The 26,524-nt window shown below is 38.4% G+C and overlaps 1 protein-coding gene across 5 annotated transcripts; it reads left to right on the top strand.

Annotated features, from left to right (window-relative positions):
* Positions 1 to 633: 633 nt before the first annotated feature.
* Positions 634 to 25,013, top strand: LOC145237364 (histone lysine acetyltransferase CREBBP-like). 5 transcript variants are annotated; one of them, XM_080100188.1, is made up of 38 exons: positions 634 to 781; positions 883 to 936; positions 1,199 to 1,989; positions 2,138 to 2,464; positions 2,971 to 3,111; positions 4,145 to 4,288; positions 4,619 to 4,718; positions 5,262 to 5,477; positions 6,157 to 6,345; positions 7,206 to 7,293; positions 7,371 to 7,466; positions 7,842 to 7,959; positions 8,371 to 8,479; positions 8,895 to 9,118; positions 9,521 to 9,613; positions 9,880 to 10,473; positions 10,815 to 10,901; positions 11,396 to 11,546; positions 11,705 to 11,823; positions 12,220 to 12,459; positions 12,878 to 12,966; positions 13,737 to 13,847; positions 14,203 to 14,337; positions 15,032 to 15,253; positions 15,671 to 15,782; positions 16,205 to 16,492; positions 17,019 to 17,213; positions 18,143 to 18,349; positions 18,665 to 18,829; positions 19,307 to 19,423; positions 20,060 to 20,278; positions 20,393 to 20,494; positions 20,766 to 21,665; positions 22,101 to 22,232; positions 22,958 to 23,134; positions 23,247 to 23,372; positions 23,449 to 24,000; positions 24,064 to 25,013. In XM_080100188.1, the coding sequence occupies exons 2-37, from the start codon at positions 894 to 896 to the stop codon at positions 23,962 to 23,964; spliced, it is 7,683 nt and encodes a 2,560-aa protein (XP_079956314.1). In that variant the 5' UTR covers positions 634 to 781; positions 883 to 893; the 3' UTR covers positions 23,965 to 24,000; positions 24,064 to 25,013. The 5 variants fall into 5 exon arrangements, with proteins under 5 accessions (XP_079956314.1, XP_079956315.1, XP_079956316.1 ...); XM_080100189.1 differs by having other exon boundaries at positions 7,374 to 7,466; positions 23,449 to 25,013; XM_080100190.1 differs by having other exon boundaries at positions 18,200 to 18,349; positions 23,449 to 25,013.
* Positions 25,014 to 26,524: the final 1,511 nt, after the last annotated feature.

The raw sequence follows: 26,524 nt of genomic DNA, 5'->3' as shown, positions 1-26,524 counted from the left end.
TTTTAGATATAACACAGGTGGCTTTACTATGGCATTGATTTAATAGAGGACATGGTTGCCTGAAATATGTTCAAAGTTGGGGCAATAAAAGCATGATTTATGTGGTGCGCAGACTTAAAAAAATTATTATAACGCAATGGTTGGTCTTTCAATTTGAAATATAGTAGATGTTTCATTATGACTTTTTCAAAAAACGCTGTATGTGTGTTTATAACAATTTTCAACTCCCGGTGGTTGTTTTTGTGTTAATAGATAAGAAAATTAGTAAACAGATTATATTTTATCTGTACAACTTGTTTCATAGTCATAAAAATTAAAGATGTGTTGTATTGTAGTTTGAGTTTAAAGTTCAACACAATGTGTACTGGTATTGTTTAGTGTTTAATTTAGTGATCGAGCATTTGGTTTGTTATAGGACCATTGGTTTCACCTCTCCCACTTTGGCATTTTGAGATGGCCTTCAAGGTGTATATATATATAGAAAACAGTTGTAACACATGTGTAGACTGGTCACAACATTAGTTTGCAAGCATATATTTTCAAGCTAATACTATTTAACTGGCATTTTTTTAATAAAGTGTTATTTTTTTGCCTTGATATGTGAAATAAGATAAACAGTTATGAAACAAATACTTTTCTTCAATCTTTCAGTGTGTATATTTATGTTTTATGCTGTACATTTATGAAATGCCTGTGGTGAATGGTTAACAGTATAATGCTGAAGCAATTCATTTTCACTGAACTTCTTTTGCAAAGTCCCCTTTCCTGAAGTCTATATTGGGTATGTACTTGTACTACAATATTTCAAAAACAGAAACCTCGTGTAATTGTCCATAGTAAATTTTCTTTGCACAGTGGCTAAATGCTTCCTCTGTTTGTTAGATCCATCCATAATGGCAGATGGATCTCCTCCTACAAAGAGACAGAAGACATCAGGTATGTTTTGATCAACTATGTTTTTTACTATTTTCTGCTTCTATAATTTTACTTTATTTGAGTAGTAATCCAATTTTTGATATGATCACTTTAGTTATGTGTTTAAGATGTGTGAAAAACATGGTATAGTGGCTACATATTTTGTTTGCCATTCCAGACATTTCTGACATCTATGTCCAAAAGTGTTTGATTTGTTGAAATACAAATCACTTTTTGTCATGGAAAATCTCTAATAAAGCTTTATACATTTACATTTTTACAGATGCCTTCAACCTGGAAAATGCTCTTCCAGAGGAGCTTATCTATGGCACCCCATCATCAGTGCCAGAAAGCTCCTCGAACACCCCCATGGCTAGTGTGACAAATGTCCAGTCACAACCTCAGCCGCCAATGGCCACCAGTGCAGCTGATTCTACTATAATGCCGGCACCATCCTCTACCCAGGCGTCGCATAAACAGCTCACTCAGCTTCTGCAGTCTGGTATAAACTCCCCCATCTATTCTGGGGGGACTCCCTCACCTGGTAATGTTGTGGTAACCAACAGTCCCCACCCTCCCCGACAACCTTCCCAACCACAACCAAGCCCTGCTTCCATTTCTTTGAGCTCCATGCAGAGTCCAACTACAGGCACTAACATCAACAACATTAAATCCCCAGTTAATGCAGCACTCTCCAGGTCTGCTGGAAACCTCCGCACCACTCCATCACCGCGAGTCCAACCTCCTCTGGCTATGTCGCCAGCAACCAACTCTCCAATGGTCCAAACTGGTATGACATCTGGTGTCACCTTTAATCGGAACACTGTGACTCCGCAGCAATTGAATCAACTCAATCAGACCAATAGCATGAGCCAGGGAATCAACCCAGGAGTTCCTTCACAGATGCTCATGAATGGTCCAATCCGTCCACCCATACCCAACCATGGAATACAGGGGATGAATGTCCACAACAGGACTGCAACCCCAGTGGGTGTTCAGGGCAACATGCAAATGCAAAATAACTATATGGGACCATCGTTGAGGAATCCAAATCCCAATGCAATGGGCATGAAGGTAATAGCGCAAAATTGCATACATTGGTCAAATGTAAAATTTAGTAAAGTGAAAACTTTTTTGCACTGAATACTTGTCTGTACTTACTTGAAACTTCTACAAAGTAAATTTCGGAATCTAAATCTAAATATTTTTATATTCCGCACAGACCAACCTCAACTTTCAAAGAGGTGGTAACATGCAGCACATGCAGATGCCAATGAATAACAGCAACATGATGAACAACAGTAACATAAACAATATGGCCCTTGTCTCCCAGCAGCAGCAACAACAACAGCAGCAGCAAGTGGGAATGCAAGGCATGATGTCCCAGACTGGCAACATGTCCAACATAGGAGGCATAATCAATCCACAGCTCGACACTATGCAAAGACCACAGCAACAAATGACCTATGGTCAACCCAAACCAGCAGGCGTGCAACAGTTTAACATGGCCGGAATGCAACAGACTATGTCAGGGAACCAAATGAATATGGTACGTGTCTAGAATTGTAAACTGTTCTGACAAATGTTGACTTTAAAGCAGTATTGTTTGTCACTTTTGCAATACTTCTACCAACCGTTCCTGTTATTGTTAGGTAAAAACTGTGTAGTAACTGGAAAGATGGGTCCATTGACACAGTAAACAATAAGCAACTAGTCATACACGGGCAGAGAGCAATTAGTTAACCTGTGAAACTTTTGTATTTTTAATCTGGTTGAAAATCTTGAAAAAGACGTAAATGTTAACCTGAACATGCCTTTTTGTTTGGAACACCTTTTGATTTTTACCTAAACGGTCTGGCCCCCTTTTTGCTTCTGGCAAATATGTAAAAAAAAGCTCATTCCAAATTTGAAGCATGAGTTTACCAAATAAAGTGGACACAAAGTTATCCTGCTTAAAAGAGCCTAATATCTTGTATTTCTAGTTATGCAATTAGGTTGCATGAAACATAGCTTGTTTGTATGCTTATGCTTTAATCATGATTTACATGTTTGCAGGTGCAAAACCCAAACATGGGGAATGGCAATATGGGGCAAATGCAACAGAATCCAAACAGTCAAATGTTAATGCACCAGCAGCAGCAACAACAACAACAGCAGCAACAGCAACACAGAGTAAACCAAGTTACGCAGATGCAGGTAAAATACAATGCTGTTGATATAAATTAGTGGTTTCCAAACTTTTCTGCCTGTCTGTCACTTGGAGATTTTGTGCAGTGTTCAAGAAACAAGCTATTTCTAGAAAAACTTTTTGCTTACCGCTAGAGCAAAAAATTAAGGAATAGTGGAAGAGTAATTAACAGCACAGAATTCTTGCTGTGTCATAAAAATGTGAAATATGACTAATGACTAAGCACAATTGTGGCACAATATTGCACAATATATATAATATCTATAGTTTATGCTAACTATGTTACTTTGATTAAACTGTGTTGAATCAACATTTAACTTGTGTATTTACCACCTGAAAAACCTTTACACGCCAGAAAAGGTTTGTGTAATATAGTTTAGGAACCACTGATCTAAACTGTTTTTTCCTTTTTTCAAATTTTGTACTTTTGAATAGCTCGTTTTGTGTTTCAAATCACACCCGAGGCTTTATACAGAAAATCTGCTTTGTTTTTGCCAGAAGTTTGGAATGCATTTGTGTGGTTAGTGAAGCAGACACCACAATTAAATGTTTTTACCCCCACTTTCCAGTCTCATTGTTGTGTGTGGGTTGTAGTGCACAGCTTCCAACCTGAGCCTTATGAGACTATGTAGTATAATATACAGAGTTGCCATACCAACCTTATTTCTAAGATTTGTCCTTAATTTAAAGGGAAATGTCTAAGAAAAACATCTCCTTGTTTTTGACTTTATTCTTTATTTTGTCGTATGTTTAACAATTACAAAAAAAAACACTTAGTGAAATGACATTCAAATCCCTGCTACAAGTAAAAGTAAGCCTAGACCTAAGCTGTCGTGAGATGCATAAAAACAAAAAGTTGATGGAACAGATTGTTTCTGGCAAAAAATATGGCATATGATTCGTCAGGGCTGGTAGAAATGCAGAGATTTGAAAAACGACTTTTCACTTCCTGTGAAAATTTACATTTTTGGTTGTCCTAATTTTGCTGTCCATGTCGATGGCAACCCTGGTAATATTACAGTAAATGCCTGTGTGTTGCAGCAACCTGGTGGGGTTCAGCAGGTGGGACAACAAGTGAACCGAATGCCCAGCAGCACTGGATCAAGCATGGTGGACCCAGAAAAACGAAAACTCATCCAACATCAGTTATTTTTACTGCTGCATGCCAACAAGTGCTTAAAAGAAGTAAGCCCAGAAAGTTTCGATTTTAATTTTTTTTATTCTGCACGCTGTACTAGTCTTTAGGTTTTTATGACTTCTTGCTAAGGTCTTGATTTTTTAAAGTGTGAACACTGTGATAGAATTCTTGGTTGTAAATTTTGGCTTCTTTGTCATGATAAAGATACATTTTTGTTGAAATACATATAGCAGATTTTTGAGTTTTTAAAAGTTTTAGGAAATACTTTTCCATACAATGTAAAACTTGCGTTTTGTATTTTTCAATTCATGACTTTATTTGTGTTTTACAAAAAATCCTATAGGTATGGCCACTAAAAATGTTTTTGATTTCTTCAGTTAAATGGTGAGAATTCATCATGTACTGTACCACACTGTCACACCATGAAGACTGTCCTGACACATATGCACAACTGCACAGAGGGAAAGCAATGTCAGGGTAAAAAAAGTTTGTGCTTTTATCATTTGCCCAAACAATATGTACACAGTCTGTTGTTACTCTGTTATTCGTGCATTTTTTAACACTTTCTGACATTTTGGCCTCAGGTATGAACACGTCATAAACATTTATGGCGTATGCATCGGTTCAAAACAACACATTTGCGTAATGTAACAAATTGATAGTGATGGGCGGTACCAGGATTTGAAGCGAGTACTGATACCGAGTACTTAAATATATTGTTGTACTTAGTTGTGTATCACAAGCTAATTTATCTGCCATGGCCTGGGTGCTTGCACGCATACACATATGCAGAAGCATGTAGAAAAATGTGATTTCCACGCGATAGCCAAAAAAGATACCGAACATGGCCGAACTTTTTCCAGAATTTGTGCTGTCCAAAGTTGATCACTACAAATTGAGCAATAAAATATTTTAAAATATACTACCAATCATTTTTTTGCTTTACTACTGTAAGCACAAGTGCTTTTTAAGAGTTTACTAATATCACAATATTTAAGTAAACATTGTTTAATATTCCAGTGGCTCATTGTGCTTCATCGCGGCAAATCATCGCACACTGGAAACAATGCAAGCGCGATGACTGCTCTGTCTGCTACCCCCTGAAACAGAATCAAGGCAACAGTTCATCTCACCAAGTGACCTCGGCAGCAAGCATGGGACCCAAGGCGACTCCATTTAACTCTGCCCCAACTACTATGCCCATCACCTCAATAACTATGACAAACCCACAAAGATGTAAGTACATGTCTATGCTTTTTGTAAGCAAGCCATTAGGGATGCGCCGAGCCGAGCCAGAACCAGAGTACTCGGTACCGAGCATCGCTGTTTTTAATGCTCGGTGCTCGGCCGAGCAGTTGCACAAACTGACCCGAGCATTAAATTTGCATATTCATGCCCTGCTAAGATACGTAATTAGTGTTCGAAAGGGTGTCTATGAACAAAAACAAATGATTTTTCAAATGTATTAGATGATGGAAAAACGTGTACTTCCGAGGCCTGTACAGCTTAATACACCGCTGGTGACGTAAGAGACCTAGTAGAGCTAAAACATAGAAAGGGGATTTTTTGTGACGTCATAATGCACCGAGCGTGCTCGGCCGAGCACCGAGCATTAACGTGAGATGCTCGGTGCTCGACCAAACAGAACATTTGCAGTTTTGACACATCCCTACAAGCCATGCATAAGTTGGACTTTTTTTTTTGCATCAACATTCTTTTTGTTATTCTTTTTTACAACGTTTCGGTGTAAACTTACTATCAGTAGGCTATAAGTATTTTTTGTCTGGGTTCGAATCCCACCAAAAATATTTTTGTCGTGGGTTCGGAAGGGTACAACTCCATTAATTGGCCTGGCGTACTATGATTTATTTTTTGTCAACTACAGTCAATCTTACGTTCGACAATATTTGTTTAGATCCAAATGACCAGAACAACCAAATGAACATGGTCAACCAGAACCACAAGATAAATATGTCGATGCCTGACGTAACAGTTGAGGCTCCGTCTTCGCAAATGCAGAAGACTTCTATGTCTCTCGATCGTGACAAAGTACAGGAGGTTTTGGGTCTAAACAGCTCATGGAAACCTAAACCAGCCCAATCAGGTAAATGGAACATGTTCGGTTTGATGTAAATCATTTATGGGTTGAAGTTTGCCATTGGGGCCAATCTGTAGTAAAAAATACTCACATTGTTTGCTTAGTTTTTCTTTGCAAGCTGAGGTAGGCAAAAGTTTTAGTAAATCAGGTTTCAAAATTGACACGGTAGTATGCTGACCCCCAAAAGTGTGTTGAAATAAGTTAAACAATCGGTGTGTATTAAAATGTAATATTTTTTTGGTCTGTATGCCATGATGCTTATGCATCGACACTTTAGTATGATTGTATACATCTTAGCTGGAATTCAACTGTTTAAGAATTTTTTATTGGCAATGGTTTTAAGTAGAAGTTTTTTACGTTGGACTGCTTTAGTTGCCCATGCCTGTTTTAAATAAACCTACAAAGAAGAGGGCATAATGACTGAGCAGGTGTTAATTCTCCGACAATATTAGCATGGTGAGGGAATAGGGAACCTCAATAATGGAAAATTTGTCCCACTTGCAAGACATTTTTTTAGCTGTTTATATTCCAGTAGCAACCGACGATCGTATAAAACATACTCTCGCCTAAAGGTCAGATGTGAAGGCAATACTTGGCAGATATGTTGTTCGCTGACAAATGAACTTCTGTATCTCTATGGCACTTCTCAAAATTTCTTGCTCTGCGACCCCATTTTAGTAAAGAAATTTCTATGACCCAAATTTGGTCCCACAGTTTGAGAAGCCCTGATCTATAGTGACTTAAGAGATTTACCAAAAACTGGCATGAAATTGATGTTAGGAAATTTTTTATTTTCTAGCCGAAATTGTTAGTGCTAAAAGTTTGACACTATTGTTTCCCCATTTTTACATTAACCCTTTTTGCAGATAACAACATGATGCTCCCCAGTGGCGGTGGTGGACACATGGACAACTCGATGTCAAATGCAAATTCAATTAATACATCAGTATCAGGGTAAGCCTGGAACCCTCTTTTGGCCCTTTTTACGGAATCCAACTTTTATAAACCTTTTTTTTTTCTATTTACTTTAGCAGTGCGGTCGATGTCCCTATGAACCAACCAGGTGTTGCTCTAGAGTGGCACAGCCAAGTAAAAGACGAGCTTCGGAATTATCTTGTTCAGAAGCTGTAAGTTTCTTTATTCTTGGTATAAATGTGTTTGATAACTTTAAAAAAGCGAAGTCTATTACATTGTATTTATCTTTCTAAGATTTGTCCTTTTTTGTACGACAATGTCTCAAAAAAATTATTGTTCTACTTTCTAAGAAATGTCCTTGGTTTTGACTTGAGTCCATTTTTGTCTTTTTAACAATTACAAAACATTTATCTTTTTCCCCTGGTGTTGCATATCAGATGTTTTGTTCACAGTAGAAGGCCCGAATTTGTTATAATGGCAAAAAACTCAGTTGTCCAAAACGTGAACGTTGGGTGATTGTACAACAAAGTACTAATTGTAGTTTCAACAAATTGTAGTTCATAGGTCATGCTTTGTTTTTGTTTCAGAGTGCAAAACATTTTCCCAAGTCCAGACACGATACCTATGAGTGACAATCGCATGGTTAAACTTCTTGGATTCGCTCGGAAGGTTGAGGGAACCATGTATGCACAGGCTGGATCCAGGGTAAGGGATGTGAATGTATAGGAATTTAATGGGAGGATTCTAACACTGCGTTAGACTCCTGTAAAGTTGTTATATAGGCAATCTGCATAACAGCAAAAAACCTGACATATTATTGCATTTATCTAATTTTGTAAGATTGGAAGTAAGATAGGTTGGGATTCACTGGAATTTACCATTTTCCTGAGCTGTTATAAACTCCAGTTGTCTGTAATTGTTTTTATATTGTTAACTCACCTTACACTGTTGCACATTGAATAAACAGTCAAATCTTAAAAAGCATGTAAGTAAAGGTGTTGAAAGTGGCTTTTTTATTGTCACCAAGTAAAACGAAAAAAAAAAAACGAAACCTCACTGCTGTGTGTTGCTGATATTATGTCAGTAATCATAAAATCGTTCACTATGTATTTGCAGGAGGAGTACTACCACCTTCTTGCTGAAAAGATCTACAAGATTCAGAAAGAACTAGAAGAGAAAAGGCATAAGAAACCAGTTGCAGCTAGCACAGGCCAAATGCCAATGTGTAAGTGTTATATGTTTGTAACTGTTTCAGTGCACTTTTACAACATACCAAATGTAATCTTGCTTTTCAAAATATTTTTTTTAGTTTTTGCATTGCTCTTTATAAATTCAGATGGATTACAAAAATTTGTGGGCCTTTAGTTTTACAATTATGCTCTATATTTGCTGGTTGCACATACAAAGAACATAACATTGTCCATGTATATATCTGTCTAAATTTCATTTTCATTTTACAGACATATCATATAACTCTTGTATCAATGTTTTTTGAATGTAGCACACAAAGTGTGGGTAATGACTGTGCTTAGATGTCAACTGCACAAAATTATTACTATCGTAAATGGTCTAAAGTGTAAAGATTTATATTCTGGGTTTAATTTTCTGCATAATCTTAAACCATGTTGTTGTTGTTCCAGCCATGAATGGTCCAACCATTGCACCAAACCCAAATGTTCCAGGTCAGCAAATTCGCATGCCCAACAAGACGCAAGCAATGAACAACACTCGCATGATGAATTCAAATATGCCATTGGACCACCTCATTCAAAACCCCAATGACTCCAACCAGTTCCAAAATCAAAACAACATGATTGCCACTAATGGCATTGCGACATCCAAAATTTCCGACACCATGCACAAGGTAGGAATAGTTTTAATTGTCACTGTTTAAGTGGAAACCATGTTATATAAATGTTATTGTGCCAATATTTTAACAATTTACAAAAGCAAAAAATTCTATTTAGGCATTATTGGTAAAGTTTTAAGCTTGATATGTAGAATTTATTTAAACAAAAATGTCAATAATTGGCCCATGTTTTTGGATAGAATTGTATTTGTTGAAGGTCTTTCCAATTTGCCCTTAAAAAACCTCATTCAAAATTATCCAAAATATGCCATTATTGTATATTTTCTGAACTAATAATATGCTGCAGTTTGGAATTCAGTATGCAATAAAACAGAATATGTGATTACCTGAACTATGTGCAAAAGTAAATAAATGTCCACTTCCATTTACGGATTTGTAATGCTTGTCTTCTTGCAGTTCTCATTGGCCCAACAACAAATTCAAAACCAACCAGCTCAACCTCCGTCTTTATCTTCACCAAACCAAATGTCAAGTCCAATGACCCAATCGGTAACTATTATAAACTATAATTTTATAAGCGTTTTTGTGTAACAAACATGTGTGTCTATATTATAGAAACAAATAATGCTAATGTGTAGTATTACCAAACCAGTATACCACTATAATTTATGTTCTGTACTTTGTCACATAAAAAGTAATACATATTGATTTGAAAACGATGAGTGAAAGCTTGGACAAAGTTAGGTGTCAATAAAATCCCACACTTCTTAATATTATCCATAGTATCTAATTGTTTCAAAAACCTTTCTGCACAGCAACAGATCTACCAATCTTCTGGGCTACAAAACCAGCAATCAGGAATGATGGGAAACCAAGTCATAAACCAAAGCAACAACAACATGCAATTTCCGAATAATGGCAACGACCCTTCCATGATGAACCAGACAAACAGCAAAATGCACCCCACCCCAATGCAGCAAAACATCCTCAATTCAAGTTCATTGCTCCAACAGCAGCTCCAGAATGACACTAGTAAGCCGATGATTGTCAAAGAAGAGCTTCACGGCCAACAGCAGATGTCAAACCAAAACGAAAATTTTATATCAAATTTTATGTCCAATTCGGTAGCATCTTCGCAAATGCAAAACAGCCAAATGAATTCAGTGGCTGGCTCCAATGCTATGGGCAAAAATCTGCTGGCATCTTCTGGTATGATGTCAACAGCATCGACTATCACCACAACTGCTGCGTCGTCAGTAGCAACCACCTCTATGCTTACTACGATGGCCACAAAGATCTCTTCAGAGGCCTCATTTGTGTCTGTGACTTCGACGTCATCCCCTGGAAAAAGTTTCATCTCAAGAAAGCCATCAATGGATGGGATGAGTCAAAACAATTCTAATGTTTTGGTAAGAACTTTCACCTATAAAACAGTCTTTTTTGAAGAATGTGTGCAGTAAATCTCAGTTGTTCCAGACCAGGCAAAGATCAGGTTTATTAACTGATGTAATTTAGTATTACCACATTACAAATCATTAGTACCTCAAGTTATGTCCAAATTTGGTGATGATGTAGATTACTGAATCCCATTTAATCGAGGTTCACTGTATGTAGTTTTTTGATTCATTCATGCACTTAATGATATAAATAAAACTTTCCACAGTGCAAAAAACTGTTACCTTTAAGCTGTGCCACACACAAACATTCTCAGCACACAAAAAAGTTTGCAATAAATAGAGTTTTTGTGCAGGTCAAAACTGAGTCTGTAGACAACTCCACATCTTCTTTTCCTGGTTCTCCTTCTAGGCGAAACTCCATGACAATGTCATCAGTAAAAGTAAGTTACTGACATGTCACTTAGGTATGTGTGCATATACCTCTAGCATGTAGTGATGTACAAACGCTGGATCATAACATTGCAACCAAGTATGTCAATTTCACAGTGTTTTGGTTCAGTCCAGGTATAAGTGTCCATGCCACTTACATAACTTTCAGGTTTAGTCCATTAGTAGTGCTGGCTCAGTTTTCTAACCCTGATTTGGGAATTGTATTGCAATGTGTGTCAAATAAAAAAAATACACACAACAAGCAGTAGGAATGTGATTTCAATAAAATGCATAGTTGGATTAAATATCTGTAGCATGTATTGTGGGATTTGGTCTAATTAAAACTTTTTACTGGAAAATCTAAGGAAAAACATCCTATTAGTTGGCAATTTTTTTAGTCAAATGTATTGTTTCTACTAATATAAATCCACAAAAAGCTGAAAAACAAAAACATGAATGAAAAATTGTACAAGGTTTTCTAATGAGTTTGTGTTTTTTAACTAAGATGGAGGCTGGAACCATTCAATCAGGAAAGCCAAACCAATCTCCCAACACAGCTAAGATGAAAGTGGAGCAAGGGCAGGGAGCTTTCCCAACAAGTGCAAAGCCATCAGTGTCTAAAACTACTACTGTGTCTAAAGCTGTTCGTGCAAAAGGTAAACAAGTTAATTAGTTAAGTTTTGACTTTGGCAACTGTTTTACCTTTCACTATCATAGCATTATCAAACTGTGTGGTTTTATCTATTGTGTACATGTACAAGTTTTCCAGTCAAATTATACTTTTTCGAATGGTAATAAACTGATTTTTTTTCAGAATTCTCACCTACTGAGCTCCAAGACGTGTTGCTGCCTGTTGTTGAGAGATTATTTAAACTGGAACCCGAGGCATCTCCCTTTCGCTATCCAGTTGACCCAGAGTTTCTTAATATACCTGTAAGAATTACTAATCATGTTAATGTATAATTGTGAAGACATGACAAGAATTCATTGTTGTCAATGTTCTAAAAACTGCAATTTCCTAATCACTTGTGTGTGAATTTAGTGAAACATGAATAAAGGTACAGTAAGTCAGTAAACCTTGGTTAATCAAGGCCATTTGGAGGTGAAGATTTGGATTAACCGATGACGATTAGCCTTACTACATTACAAATAACTAGTACCTTATGTTTTTTTCTGAATTAGGCAAAGATCTGGATTAACCAGGGTTCAATGTAATCCAAAAAAACAAACAAAACTATATTTTTTGAAGTGATGAAATTCTTTTAAATTAGTATTTCTAGACTACAAAATAAAACTATAATATGACTCAAACCATGTCTTTTATTATAGGACTATCATGACATTGTGAAAAACCCAATCGACTTGTCGACCATTCGTAAAAACCTGGAGCAAGGCGTCTACAAGGAACCTTGGCATTTTGTTGACGACATTTGGTTGATGTTCCATAATGCGTGGTTGTACAATCGCAAAACTTCCAGGGTCTACAAGTACTGTACGAGGTTAAAAGAAATCTTTGAGCAAGATATTGATCCAGTTATGCAAGAACTAGGCTATTGCTGTGGCCGAAAGGTTTGTTAAAAAGGAGTTTTTTGACATTGGACTAAGTTTAACTGTAACATAACCTTGTGTTTGGTCCTAGTTTTAATTTTGATAGCTATTTTGAAAACTGCAATGTTCCAAAGAGAAAAAAATACAAGCCAGTATATTTGTATAAAACATGATGTTTCGACAGCAACTTGTGTCATTCTCAAATGAATGAATGTAAACCAAGCGTAATTGTGTACCTAAGTGCAATGTTCTAAGCATAGATTTGTGTTAAGGATGATAGAAGGTAGTTACAAGATTGTAGAAATGTCAAAAATGCTGTTTGAAATTTTGAAATTTAAAAATCAGTAAAAGGAGTTAAAACATCTAATGAGATAAATGACCTGTGTAAATAACCGATTTATACATCTCTAGTATCCAATATGTTGTGTGTGTTTTTTAGCTGGAATTTATGCCAATGACATTATGCTGCTATGGGAAAGCTCTGTGTACTATTTCTACTGGTGCTGTCTATTTTGAATACCAAAACAGGTAAAATTTCACTTTGTGTTAGAATTAGTTGCACAAATTGTCTGTTTCCATGGTGTTTCATGTAATGCATTGTAAATTCAACCGAGTTTTGCTGTAAAAACCCGGTTCATAGTCTTTTCTTTTTGTAATGCGTAAGGAAGACACATGCTATATAACTTTACCATTTCCATGTTGCTGTAAATGCATTTTGGTAAAAAAAAAACTATTTGATGCACTACTAATAGAAGTAATTTGAATGTATCAAATTATCCTACCTGTTAGAAAGGTGCACAATATGAAAAAAAATGTTGTTTTGTTCAATTTTTATTAATTTTCATTTTATAAAATTGTCTTTATGGAAAAAACATTTTTACAAAGTACAGGCCGTTTGGAAATTTATTGAATAAGCAAATAAATTGTTTGAAAAATAGCAAACTTGCATTCAAATATTTTCAAATTTGGCACACCACATTTTGAATATCATAAAATCTGACCAGGTTTTATAGTTCTTTTCAAAAGTTTAGATGTGAATGTTGTTTGTCCCTAATCATAGCATGTCTACCCAACTTTTTAGCCTAATGCCTAATTTGTGAACACTCTATAACAGCAATGTTTTCTTTTTTCTTTGCTTGCCTCCTATTAATTCACCCGCCTGCATCTCCCAATTGCTCACACCGACAATCAACCTCTTGCCACTCACACATATTGCTTCGCTTGCCGACACCAACACCCGCCGTCGCCTGTCGGACCCTTTCCCGCTTGTTGCTCATCACTTTTCCTGGATACTGCAGTTCACCGAAATTTGGACTTTTGTCCGACAGATACGACTTCTGTGAGAAGTGTTTCAATGAAATTCAAGGCGACATGGTCCCACTAAGTGATGAGCCTGGCCAGGGATCGAAGTAAGTTTAAAATGTTAAATTTGTATTTATTTATTTTTATTTAACTGAGTGGTTTCCCTCTCTTTGTAAAGTGGTTATGTAAACTGTAGAGATGGGCCGAGCCGAGCCAGAATCCAAGTACTCGGTACTGAGCATCACTGTTTTTTATGCTTGGTGCACAGTCGCGCAGTTGCACAAACTGACCTGAGCATCAAATTTGCATATTGCAGTTGCTGTTTTGGCCCACCTTTGGTAAACTATATTTAAACTTGCAATTGGCTAAATGCTCCTAAATTGTGGTAATATGAGTTATCACCATCACTGGTTAAAACGTTTTTACTTGTAGCTCATTAATAACCTGATGCCTTCTTTGTAGCACGATACCAAAAGACCAGTTCACAAAGAAAAAGAATGACGTCTTAGATCCAGAACCGTTTGTAGAGTGTAAAGAATGTGGACGTAAATTGCACACAATCTGTGTTCTCTACAACACCCAAATATGGCCGGAAGGGTAAGCCTAAATATCACTTCTTAACAAGGTGGCTTAACCATGATTTTCCCCCTATATGACTGCTAAAAACATTACTTTTTAAAGAAGATACATTTGTAGGCATGTTCTTAAGACTCTAAAATAGTTTTTGTTTCAAAAAGTTACCCTTTTTTGATTAACACTTCCATAAACCACTACGGATGAAATTTCACACAAGGAGGGAATTTTAAAACGTTGGGGGAGGAATTTCTTTAATTTATACATATGTTTTGTAATTAGACACTTTAGATCTGGCAATATAACTGTTGAAGTTGATAAAAACCAGTGTTAAATGACCTTTGTATGGTTTAGCATATACTATGTAATCTTTTGGGGAGGAATGAAAATGTTTTAAATTGTTAGAGGGAAGAATTCGTTGATAATGTTTAGGAACCACTGCAATAATAAATAAGTACCCAACCATTTTTCCACATTTACCCCTTATCAGATTTCAAAAATAAATCTCACCCTCGAATGTTTTAAACACACCAATTCAGTACAATTAAAAAAGTTACTTCTCATATTTACTCCCCCAAAAAACTTTCTTTGTTTTGAAACTCACTATGCACTAGTGGTTTGGCAGAACTGCTCAAAATCACAAAAGTAAATAAAGGGTCTTGGCCTATTTATGTAAAGGTAATAACCACATTTTTTATTTATTTTTCCTGTGTTTCAGTTTTGTTTGTGACAATTGTCACCAAGTGAGGGGAACACAACGGAAACCCAATCGCTTTATGGCGAAAAAGTTGCCGCAAAACAAGCTAAGTGAGCACATCGAAAGTAGAGTGAACGGATACCTCAAGCGGCATGACACTAACAACGAGGCTGGTTATATCCACATCAGGACAGTGTACAGTGGCGAAAAAAATGTAGAAGTTAGGTCGGGAATGAAAGCCAAGTAAGTGGTTATGTGTGTTTCAAAATGTAGGATGTTGTAACGTAGTGGTGGGCAAAGTTTTAGCTAGGCAATCATGTAGAGAACTGACATCCAATAACAAATGTTTCATGCTTAAAAACAGTCATTACAGACATTGAATACTTGGCAGTTTATGACACACTGTTAAAAATTAAAACTTACTAGACTTCCAATGATCTGTGGTATGTACTGGGTTGATATACACGAAGGTTTTAGGCTGTTTAGGTAGCAATTGGCAATGAATTGGGACCATAAACATGTTTTTTATACAAAGTACATTTTTACCTATTAAACCTCAATTAGCAGTCTAATAAAAAAAACGCGAATCGAAAGCCTGTTCCCATTCCCATTAAATTTTTTTGTGAGCACTGTTTTAAATCATAAATTTTTGTTGAACAGATTTGTTGACAACAAGGAGATGCCTGAAAGTTTTCCATATAAAGCCAAAGCTTTCTTTGCATTTGAGGAGGTTGATGGTGTGGACATTTGTTTCTTTGGTGTCCATGTCCAGGTTAGTGCTTTAGTCACAAGAAAAAATACATTCTTAACTTTAGTTGTGTTTATTTTAAAACAAGAATCTTGTCTTCGACCTGACAATTCCATGTCATAATATAGTGCAACAATTGATCAATTCATTATTTTGACTTTAATTTTTTTTTAAATTTCCGGTTAAGGTGTTTAATCATTTTGTTGTTATAACTGAAATTGTGTTAAAATTTGTTTCAAAGGATGTTCCGCAATCATGTGTGTGTGTTTTTAAACATATCTTTAACATGATTACAGCTGCATTAACTTTCCAGTTACTGAGAAAAAAAGTTTTTAATCATTTTGTTGTCATAATTGAAATTGTATTCAAACATTTTCCCATTGGTGTCCAACAATCATGTGTGTTTGTTTTAACATATCTTTGACATGATTACAATTGAATCACAGGAGTACGGCTCAGACGCGCCACAGCCCAACACCCGAAGAGTTTACCTTTCCTATCTCGACTCTGTCCACTTCTTTCGTCCTCGGCACCTCCGTACAGCCGTGTACCATGAAATTCTTATCGGCTACTTTGAGTACTGCAAGAATTTGGGTTATGAGTATGCCCATATTTGGGCATGTCCTCCGAGCGAAGGTGACGACTACATCTTCCATTGCCACCCTGTGGAGCAAAAGATCCCCAAGCCCAAGCGACTGCAGGACTGGTACCGCAAGATGCTCGATAAGGCCTTTGTAAGTGGGATACAAAATATATCGTATCTGTCATAGTACGCTAGGCAAGGCGTTATACCGAAACAGCCTGGCGTACTATGATTTCTATAAGAGTGTGCTGTGATCGCTGGTCTGCATCAACGCTTTAGGGCTGATCCCAGCTATTCATATATGTGTTAACTGATATCGTATTTGTATTACGTTTTGGGTGATGCATGTGGTAAATAATTGTGATAAGGTTCTGTAAGCTTGCTTAGGTCGCTGTTTCAAAATCTTTTTAGGTCTTGTCTCATTTTTGTCTTGCCACAAGTTTAAAATGCATTCACATCTTTAGGGGAATGGTGTTAAAAATATTGTTGTGTGGTATGTAGTTGCAGATGGACAAAAAACATTTTGGGTTAAGTTGCACGGATTCTGGTTTAAGAAACGAATACATCTTTATTGTCAGGTTTTCGTAAATGTTGTTAGATTGCAACTTACAAAACCATTATTCTGAATCCAGCCATTGCCTTCCCCAATTCGTAAAAATACGATATTTTTTTAACAGTCTGACTTGGTGGTTCATGAATTCAACGACATATTCAAGCAAGCAAAAGACGATCGGTTGCAATCAGCTCGCGAACTTCCGTATTTCGAAGGTGATTTTTGGCCCAACGTACTCGAAGAAAGCATTAAAGAGTTGGAACAGGAAGAACAGGACCGTAAACAGGCAGAAGCGAACGAACAAGCAGCTGCTGAAGAGGTAAACTGTTGTTCTGGCTAAAAATATTGCACGTTTGGTGTTGGTAAAAATCACTGATCAATGCGAGTTTGATTCGTTTTGGTTGTACGATTTTTGGTCACAAATAGATAGATTAAGGGATGCTTTTAAGTAAGGCACCTTTTTAGGGGGCTGGAAGAGTGTAGATTACCTAAAGACTAAACATTTAACTAAACAAAATCAAAGGTCATTCCGGGTATTTTCTCTTGGAACAGAACCAAATAGGTCTATCCATCATTGCCAAAATCGTAAACACTCAAAATACCGTTAATACTGGACGCATAATAATAAGCTGTTTTATTTCAATGCAAGTGGGTAACTTTCGCTTTGCCTCTGGCCTAAATAACAGTCACGCGGGCTTAGCCAAAGATGACTATTTACAAATTTTTAAATCTCCTTTACACGAGCACACAATTTCAGTATTTTCCCTCTTTCTGCGGGTCAGATACAGTGAAAAATACGTTAATTAAACCTTGAAAACTTTTTGTGCTCAAACTCTTCAAATCCTTGGTCCTCAAATTTTCGCTGTGTATATCTATGTCCCAACACGGGGAAATCTACTATCAAAAGAACTCACATTAGACAAGTTTGGTAAATTCTGATAGGTGGCGCAAAAAGCACTTACCAATATTTAGAACAAAAATTCTAAAAAAGTGCGAGCGGTTACGGCTATTACTGCCGCGGTGGGGTTTTATAATAAAAATAATATTAAAACCAACTAGAAAAAAGTTTGATTTCCAACCTTCAAATTTAGTTCATACAACCATATATATTCGCTTCATTGCTCTTTACGCCACCTATCGATATATTGCATAAACTTTTCTGATGTGAGTTCATCTGTTAGTAGCTTTATCCCAACATCCCAACCAAAGCCGCCACCCGCCTATCCCAGTGCCTGTTTTCCTACACAGGCGGCGCGGCAGGCCCGAATACACAAGTTCACTCCGCTACAATCTGAATTCGAACAGGGTCCGTCGAATGCCAAGAACGCCAAGAAGCAGAAGTCGAAGAAAGGAACCAACAAGAAAGCATCGCAGCGCGCCACCAAGAAAAAGATCCCTCAAGTGGCAAACGACCTCTCTGATAAGCTCTACCAAATCATGGAGAAACATAAAGAGGTAATGGGTTTGATAAACTTTTCAGAATTTTTGAAGCTTTCAATTGTACATTAAGCAAAATTATATAGAATGTGGCTGGTACTATATGACTGTTGTACTGTCACATTGTCACAAGTTTTAATAACTCAGACGAATCCGGTTAATCACATATTCGTTTTGTTGCATAGATATCGTAAATCTTAACCGTAGGTATTTGTTAAAAAATTTCGTAGATTGTAATGCGATTAATTGCATAAAACAGCTTGGTAAATTGGTTATGCGATTAACCGGATTGGTCTGTATATATTTATGTAAACTAACTGATTCTGATTTTAGGTGTTTTTCGTGATACGGTTGCAACCGGCTGAAACCATTTCTAAAATGGGGCCAATCATGGATCCAGACCCGTTGATGCAATGCGAACTGATGGACGGGCGTGATTCGTTTCTTACTCTCGCACGTGAAAAGCACTATGAATTTTCATCGTTAAGACGTACTAAGGTAAGCAAATGTTTCCGTTTCAATGAAAAACACTTGCTTCTGAAAAAACGCTGGTTAAACGTTAATGCAGTGGTTCCCAACCTTTTTTGACGAATTCGCCCTTTAACAATTCAAAACATTTTCATACCTGGCTAATCGCTAATATTCTGCATATTAGATGCTAAACCAACAAAAAACATTTAAAATTGGGTCATTTAGCAATTTCACAGGTCATAATCACGCAGCTTAAGTATCTGTTTTCAAACCACATGTTAAAATAAACGTAAATTGCTCACAAGTTTTAAAATTCCTTTCCAGCTGGCAACCACTGCGCTAGGGCATTTGCGTAATTAAGCTTATTAATTCACAGTCAAAACATTGATAGTTTCTGCTTTAGTGTTTATAACAGTATATTTGAATGTGCTTATGTGTTCAAAAAAATGCGTTTATGTGTTCAATTAAACAACGAATGAAGTTCAAACGTTTTAACTTTTGTAGTGGTCCACGATGGCCATGCTGGTGGAATTGCACATGCAAGGACAGGACAAGTTCGTCTATACTTGTAACCACTGCAGGAACAGCGTGGAGACCCGATACCACTGCACTGTTTGCGAGGTATGTTTCACATAATACTACATTAACGGGTATAATCAACATAATACACGTATAGTTGCCCATGTTACAGAAGCATCGATCAGTAAATAAGCAAAAATAAAAACTGCGGGAGATTAAGGTGCCCTTTTTAAAAAAAAACTTATGCTCAAAAATTGTTTAAAAAATGGCCGTAAGTGCTTTAAAAGGTATGTAGGATATCATGGAACGAAGTCAGAGTTTCGACGCCAGATTTGTGCGTTGTTACTGGAACAGTTAAGATGAACATAAATTTTAAACTGGGATCAGCCCTGAAGCGCCTATACTGACCAGCTATTACGGCACACTCATATAAATCATAGTACGTCAGGCCCATTAAAGGCGTTATACCGAATCAGCCGGTCACGGAGCATTTCCATACATCCCATATAATTCGGTATAACACCTTCAGCTGGCCCGGCGTACTATGTTTCGGAAATCAATGATATTGGTCACATTAACTCTTGACCTTGTAAACCGTCTGCAGTAGCAAGAAACAAAAAAAACGGCATTTAGTCTGATAAAGCCGCATCGAACTGTCATTTAATCGTCCGTACATACACTAACAGTGCACGATAAAAAAAAGTGTATAAACCCTAACAAAACGCTTTTCATGTCCAGGACTTCGACTTATGCAATCGCTGCTACAGTCAAGTGGGTCACGAGCACAAAATGGAGCAAATGGGTTTTGGTCTGGACATCGGTTCACCCGGTGCTGGTCGGGCCAATGTGTCCAACGATCGCCGGGTATCAGTACAGCAATGTATTGGATCACTGGTTCATGCCTGTCAGTGCCGCAATGCCAACTGTGCACTACCGTCGTGTATAAGCATGAAAAAGGTTTGTATTTGCTTTCGTACTCTATTTGTTTTAAGAGGTGTGAATAACGTTGTATAATGGCAGACTTATGTGTTTAAAGAAAATATGTTTTATGGATTATTTCATTTTTTACAGGTTGTACAGCACACAAAATCGTGCAAACGGAAATCGAAAGTGGTTTGTCCGATCTGCAAACAGTTCATTACCCTTTGCCTGTACCACGCAAAATATTGTCAGGTGGGTCAACGTTTTTAATAAGCAATTTTGAAGATAGAAATGCAATGTGTGGTTTGTGGTTTGTAATGCGTGAAAAAGATTGGCGCTTTTTTCTGAAAATTACGTTCAACTTTTATAGAGACCAATGTTAACATTAAGTACAACTACAATTTATCGGATTTTAAACTAATGTCTTACAGACGTAACGACTCATAATAATATTGAAATAAATTCTTTAAACCAAAAAAATATCCATCTTGCAATCAAACAATCTTCGTCTTTTCACTTTCAGGAGGCAAAGTGCGTTGTGCCTTTCTGTCTGAGTCTCAAGAACAAGCTCAAGCAACAGGAAAAGCAGCACAGACGCCAGCAGTCGTTGCTCATGAAACGTCGTATGGCGATCATGTCAGCTTCGGCCACCTCAGGACAAAGCGGTCCACACACACCCGCTGCAGCTGACCACGCCCCTGCCACGCCTAAGCAACCGGCCACGCCTGGTTCCATGGCTGGTGGCCCCGGAACGCCAAACACCGGTCAAATGGGGTCAAATAAACCTATGGGTGCTGCTATGATGTCCCCACACGGGGGTAAAGGCGTCCCACAGGTTATAAACCGGCCAAACGGACCCGTTGTCGGTGGGCAGGTGAACCAGGCTGGAATGGCGATGCCCCAGTCCCCACAGATCCAGATGCAAGCGCAGCAGGTTCAGCAACAGCAAGGTCAAGCTTACGCCGGGCCGCAGTTAGGACAGATGTTAAGTCCACAACCAAATGTACCAAGCACGTTTGCTAACAACAGGACGCAAATCGGTTACCAACAGCCGCCTGAACGAGCCGTTTTGGCAGCACGACAGGCCGAATATGTAGCCCGTGCCCAGGCCACCAACGCGCCGCGACCGCCAATAATGAACTACAGGGCAAATAACCCGGCCATGGCTCAACGTCAAATGGCGCCGCAGAACATACAAGGCCAGTGGACTAATCAAACCCGTGCTCCCAACGACTTCCCGCAACGCCAGAACCCCATGACGAACCAGGTGGGCATGGCGACGCCGAATATTGCGAACCAGAGCGTGAACAGCAATACACATAAGATCCATGAGGATAAACTGAAACAGCTCATGGCGCAGAATCCTCAACTTACCGCTCACGTAATCAAACAGACTCGGCAGCAAAGGCAACAGCACAATATCGTAAGTCGCTACATAATCTTTTTTGCATTCCTGTGTATAGTAGGGTTTAACGCAGGGTTCGGTAACCTTTTAGGCAACGCGTGCCAATTTACTTGTTATTTCCATGTGTTAGTGACCTCGCGTGCCAACGTTTTTCTAAATAATAATGGTTGGTGCCAGCAGATATCCACAATAAAGAGAAAGCAGAGTGTTTTGTGCAAGTAGAGCTGAATTTTAAGACAATTACATGATAAAAACTATAAACAAGCAGTGTAACAGGTTAAATTGTTGCTTCAATATAAACATGCAAATCGGGTGCCAGGGGTTGCCGACCCCTGGTTTAACGTATGTATGGTTAAGCCGACTGAGGCAGAACGTAATTTGACATACTTCAAAAAGATGTGAAAAAGTGTGCAGAAATCAGTGTTTTATGCTAAACCGACTGTGTCATTTCAGATGAGCCAGCCAGGCATGGTTCAACCTGGAACGACCATTAGGCAAACACGGCCTGTCCAACCAAACCAAGGTGTCAATCAAAACATGGGTATGATAGCTATGGGCCAGACCCCCAACAACATGATGCCTCAGGTAAATATCTTTTTGTGTTGTCAGTTTAATTTAGAATTGGCAGTTTGGTGCAAATGCAGTTGCGATTGAATACTTAAAAAATTTTCATGTTGGGCTTTTTGCGGTAAAAAGCATGAAACTGTTTAAAGGTTTATGGTGGCATGACCATAACCATGACTTTAAGGGGTTTTCTGTACGATGTTTGTTAGTTAACGTATGAACACATTCTGGTGGGGGTCGCGTTGTGTTAGAAAACCTCTAAAGGGGGTTGCAGAGTCAAAAAGGTTGAGAAACACTGGTCTAGAATAAAAGTATTTCAGCAAGTTTTGTAAAATGTTTCTGAAATAAACAATACTTGGACCTGGAAAGTAACAGTTTAGGGCTTCACATATTGTAACAATATTTTACGCTTGCTGGTGTAATCATTAGTGTATAAGCACATTTTTTGTGTGTGTTCTATGCAATATATTTTGACCATGCAACAATCTCTCATTTACATTGTTAAATAACCTTCAATTAAGGGTAGGTATGATGTTGGTATTAAATTAATCTTTTATTTAACAAGATATTTTAGTGGGAACATTACTAAACATTGCTTATATGTTGTCATGCCATTTTGTTGTGAAAAATGGTTGACACAAGTATGTTAGTTTTTCCTGTTTTTGTAGAAAATACTTGGTCTTTGCAATTTTAGATTAAACACATAACTTAACAGATCTAAAGTTTTTGATGCCTAATATGCACAGAACCAAAACATGCAATGGCAGCAGCAACAACAACAGCAGCAACAACAGCAGCAGCAGCAACAACAGCAACAACAGCAGCAGCAAAGGCGCTTGCAACAACAGCAGCAAATGCAACAGCAGCAGCAAGTTCAGCCCACGCAGCAGCAGTTTCAACAACCTGCCCCACCTTATAGTCAGGTGTGTAACTTTTCAAAGATTAATTTCAGGATTTCACAGGCTCTTTTACCCGTTATTAATGCATTTTTAAAATCTTTTTAAAGTCCTCAATAATGGTGTGTATTTTGTTCAGGCGATTGCCAACCAGCAACGCATGATTTCGAGCCAGGTGAACAACCAAGCTGCACAACTGCGATTACAGCAATTGCAACAGCAACAGCAGCAACAACAACAGAGGTTGCAGCTGCGCAATCAGAATGTATGTATTTCGTGTATGGTGCAACATAATGTGATGGAATAGTTTCTCTATTGCAACTTGCTTTATTGTATTGCAGATGGGACAACGCATGTCAAACCCGAACATGGGTGGCCAAATGCAACCTGGTCAAATGGGACAAAGCATGCAAATCCCCATGGGTCAATCGCCCATGATGGTTCAACAGCAAGGTGGAATGCAGGTCCAGGGCGGGCACCAGCAGGGGATGATGGGACAGGTCATTACCCCGTCTGGAATGCAAGGCCTTCAAAGTGTCCCTCCTTCCCGCCAGCCTCCCAACAGCCTGTCGCAGACCCGAGGAATGCAGATGTCCCCTCACTCGACCGTGGGTGCCAATGTACGGACCACTGCGATGTCGATGGGCAATCCGGGCATTATGAACAGCGGCATGGTGACGGGCGGTGTCGACCATTTCAACTCAAACCAGGGTGGTATGATGACAGGCAACTTTCAAGCGAGGACAAATAACCAAATGAATTACGGTGCCGCTACCCCCAACCAAATGGCAGCTACCCCCGGTATGATGGCGGCTACCGACAACAGCCTTGATAAATTCGTTACCAACGACGAATGACGTCATGTGTGACGTCACTCCGCTGTTGTTGCCACGGTAAAGATTAATCATCTGTGCGGCGGCGTTGACATTATTTTTTCATTTGTTTAATTTATGCAGGCGCCGCTGATTATTTTGTCGGCGTGAATTGTTTGGGGGAAGGCGGACCCCCGGCTGCGTTCCTGCGTTGGTTACGTTTTTGTGATGAATTACCGGGATACGAGCAAGGTCTTTGCGGCGGATGACCCGCGACGCCGACTTAGTTTTATTATTTTTTATGCATTTGCTACTGTTTGCCGCCACCTAGTTTACGTTCGCGGCCCCCGAAATCGGACTGCGCGCTCAGGATCGGTTTCGGGGGTTTCGCGACGTCGTGTTTTCCTAATACATCATATCTATTGTTGCCATTGGCTGCGTTTCTGCAGTGGCTGCCCCGGGCGCGAAGTAAAACGTTCGATAAAAATGGCGCCGTATTTATTTTTGTACAGTGAATTAAGCCGGTTGCACGCCAAAAGTCCATTTGTGTTGTTGACTCCCTTCTCTATCTCGCGCTGCCCGCGGCGGCTGTTACTGTGCCGGACGCGAACCTTGTGTTACACGCATTCGATATCGTCTCTGTTCCTTTATACGCGCGCGCGTGTCGTACACGTCACAGAATCGGCGGAAATCCCCCAAACGAAGAATCCGGTGCTTCAAGACCCAGGAAACTCCCCACAACGAAACCCAATCGTATCTCACACTGCCCAAAGGGTTTTACTCAGAATCGACTTTTCTGTGCCGAAGCGATTGTTCTCCCCATGCAGTGACGAAGGCCATATGTGCACCACCTTTGCTGAATCGATTCGCCCCCAAATATGTGTTTTCATTTCTTCTGTGTGCGGTGCGGGGGCCGCGTGGCAGTGACGTAATCGTGCAACCCCGTTTTGCCCCCCCAAACCCCCCCAACTCGCCGCACGCGCGTACCCCCGCTCGCTCACCCCTCTTTATCTTTATAAAACATTTTTCGCATTTTGTTTTCTCCTTTTTAAGATTATATTAAACGCCTGGAAATAAATTGTACATTGACTTGGCGCAGGCCTTTACATTCGCGTCTCATGATTTTCACCGACAACACGACAACCTGGGAAGAGATTAGGACGAAAGTAAACCACGGTTGAACCAGATTTGTTTGGACCAAAACATCAACCGATGTCGATTAGTTGAGCCTTACAACATTACAAATCATTCGTATCTCAAGTTTTGCCCGATATATGCAAGAATCCGGTTTACTTTAGGCTTACTGTATATTTCAATCTTTTAAGAGCAATTATCAGTCAAGGCGACGATGTGGGTATTATAAATAAGCTGAATGGAAGTATTGTCGTTTCGTTTAACTCCGAGACTAATATTAAGTGATGCACCGAAGTTTTAGTCGGACCGAAAACATTTCGACTGCCGTTTAACCGATGTTTCGGCCCAAATGTTTTTTTAATTTTTTTTACCTGCATAAACAACGCAAGGTTCACAAAAGGTATTTTAGATTTTTGGCCGAGTATTCGGTTTCGGTCCTGACCTTTCGAGGCGGTTTGGCACATTACTATAGTAACAATACGCATTTGGAATATTGTTAACAGAATACGAGAGAAACTCTTATTAATCTTTTCTGAGTTACTATAAAAAGATACACAAGCCAGGTTTGCTTGTCTTTAAATCATCCTTTTGATATCTGTCGCAACTCTGCTCCAGCACCCTATAGCCTACGATTTATTGCAATTTAGCTTATTGGCAATCTACAGAAAGACATTGCCAAGGTCCACGGCTGGGCATTTAACACACTCACACGCATTTTCGCGCCGCTTGACATGTCCCCGTCAGTTGCAAAAGAGTGTGGTAGTTTGTGGAGCTTTAGTTATTTTTGAAAGTAATGACTTCAAATCTGTAGCTGCGGAATCTGCTAAAGCTGGTTGCGTACAGATATAAAAAAAAATTTTTGAGTTATTTAAAGATGATGAAAGTTATTTAACCTGAAACGACATTGTTAAAATCAGCCGTGTTGCTGTGCTAAACAACCTGCTGGTACGAAAAATAATTTTATGGCCACAAAGACAATGTCAGTCTTATTTATTTTTTATTTTTTAAATTATTTTTCGTTGCCTAATTAAGTAAAGTAATGAAGGTAAAAAACGTTTTCCTGGTTCGACTCCTTTAAAAAGATTCACAGCACATGCGACGCAAGCGCATAAAACTTTAAAAGAAACCCTTTTTTAGTTGCTTTCTTTAAATATAAGACTACATAAAACGAAACAATAAAAAACTATTGCGATTTTTTTGTTAAATACTGTGAGAACCATGTAATGTAGCCTATAGGCCTAATGTTATTTTGCCAGACAGTTAAATACTTTGCACCAAATCAGTGTTTATCAAAACGTTTTTCTACACCTTTAACAGCCTGGTGATTTCAAACGCCCTCCTTGAAGAAAATAACTTGATAATGGTTCAAGGTTTAAACTTTATCGACTTCAGATTTTATGATCGGAGCAGTCAATATCAAAAAACATTTCACCAAATTGCTTATTTTGGATGATAAAAGACCTATTTCACC

Source organism: Phallusia mammillata, chromosome 7 (assembly GCF_965637545.1).
Source record: "Phallusia mammillata chromosome 7, kaPhaMamm4.hap1.1, whole genome shotgun sequence".
NCBI lineage: Eukaryota > Metazoa > Chordata > Ascidiacea > Phlebobranchia > Ascidiidae > Phallusia > Phallusia mammillata.
Note: the sequence above shows the minus strand (reverse complement) of the source record. Positions and strands in the feature narration are given on the sequence as shown.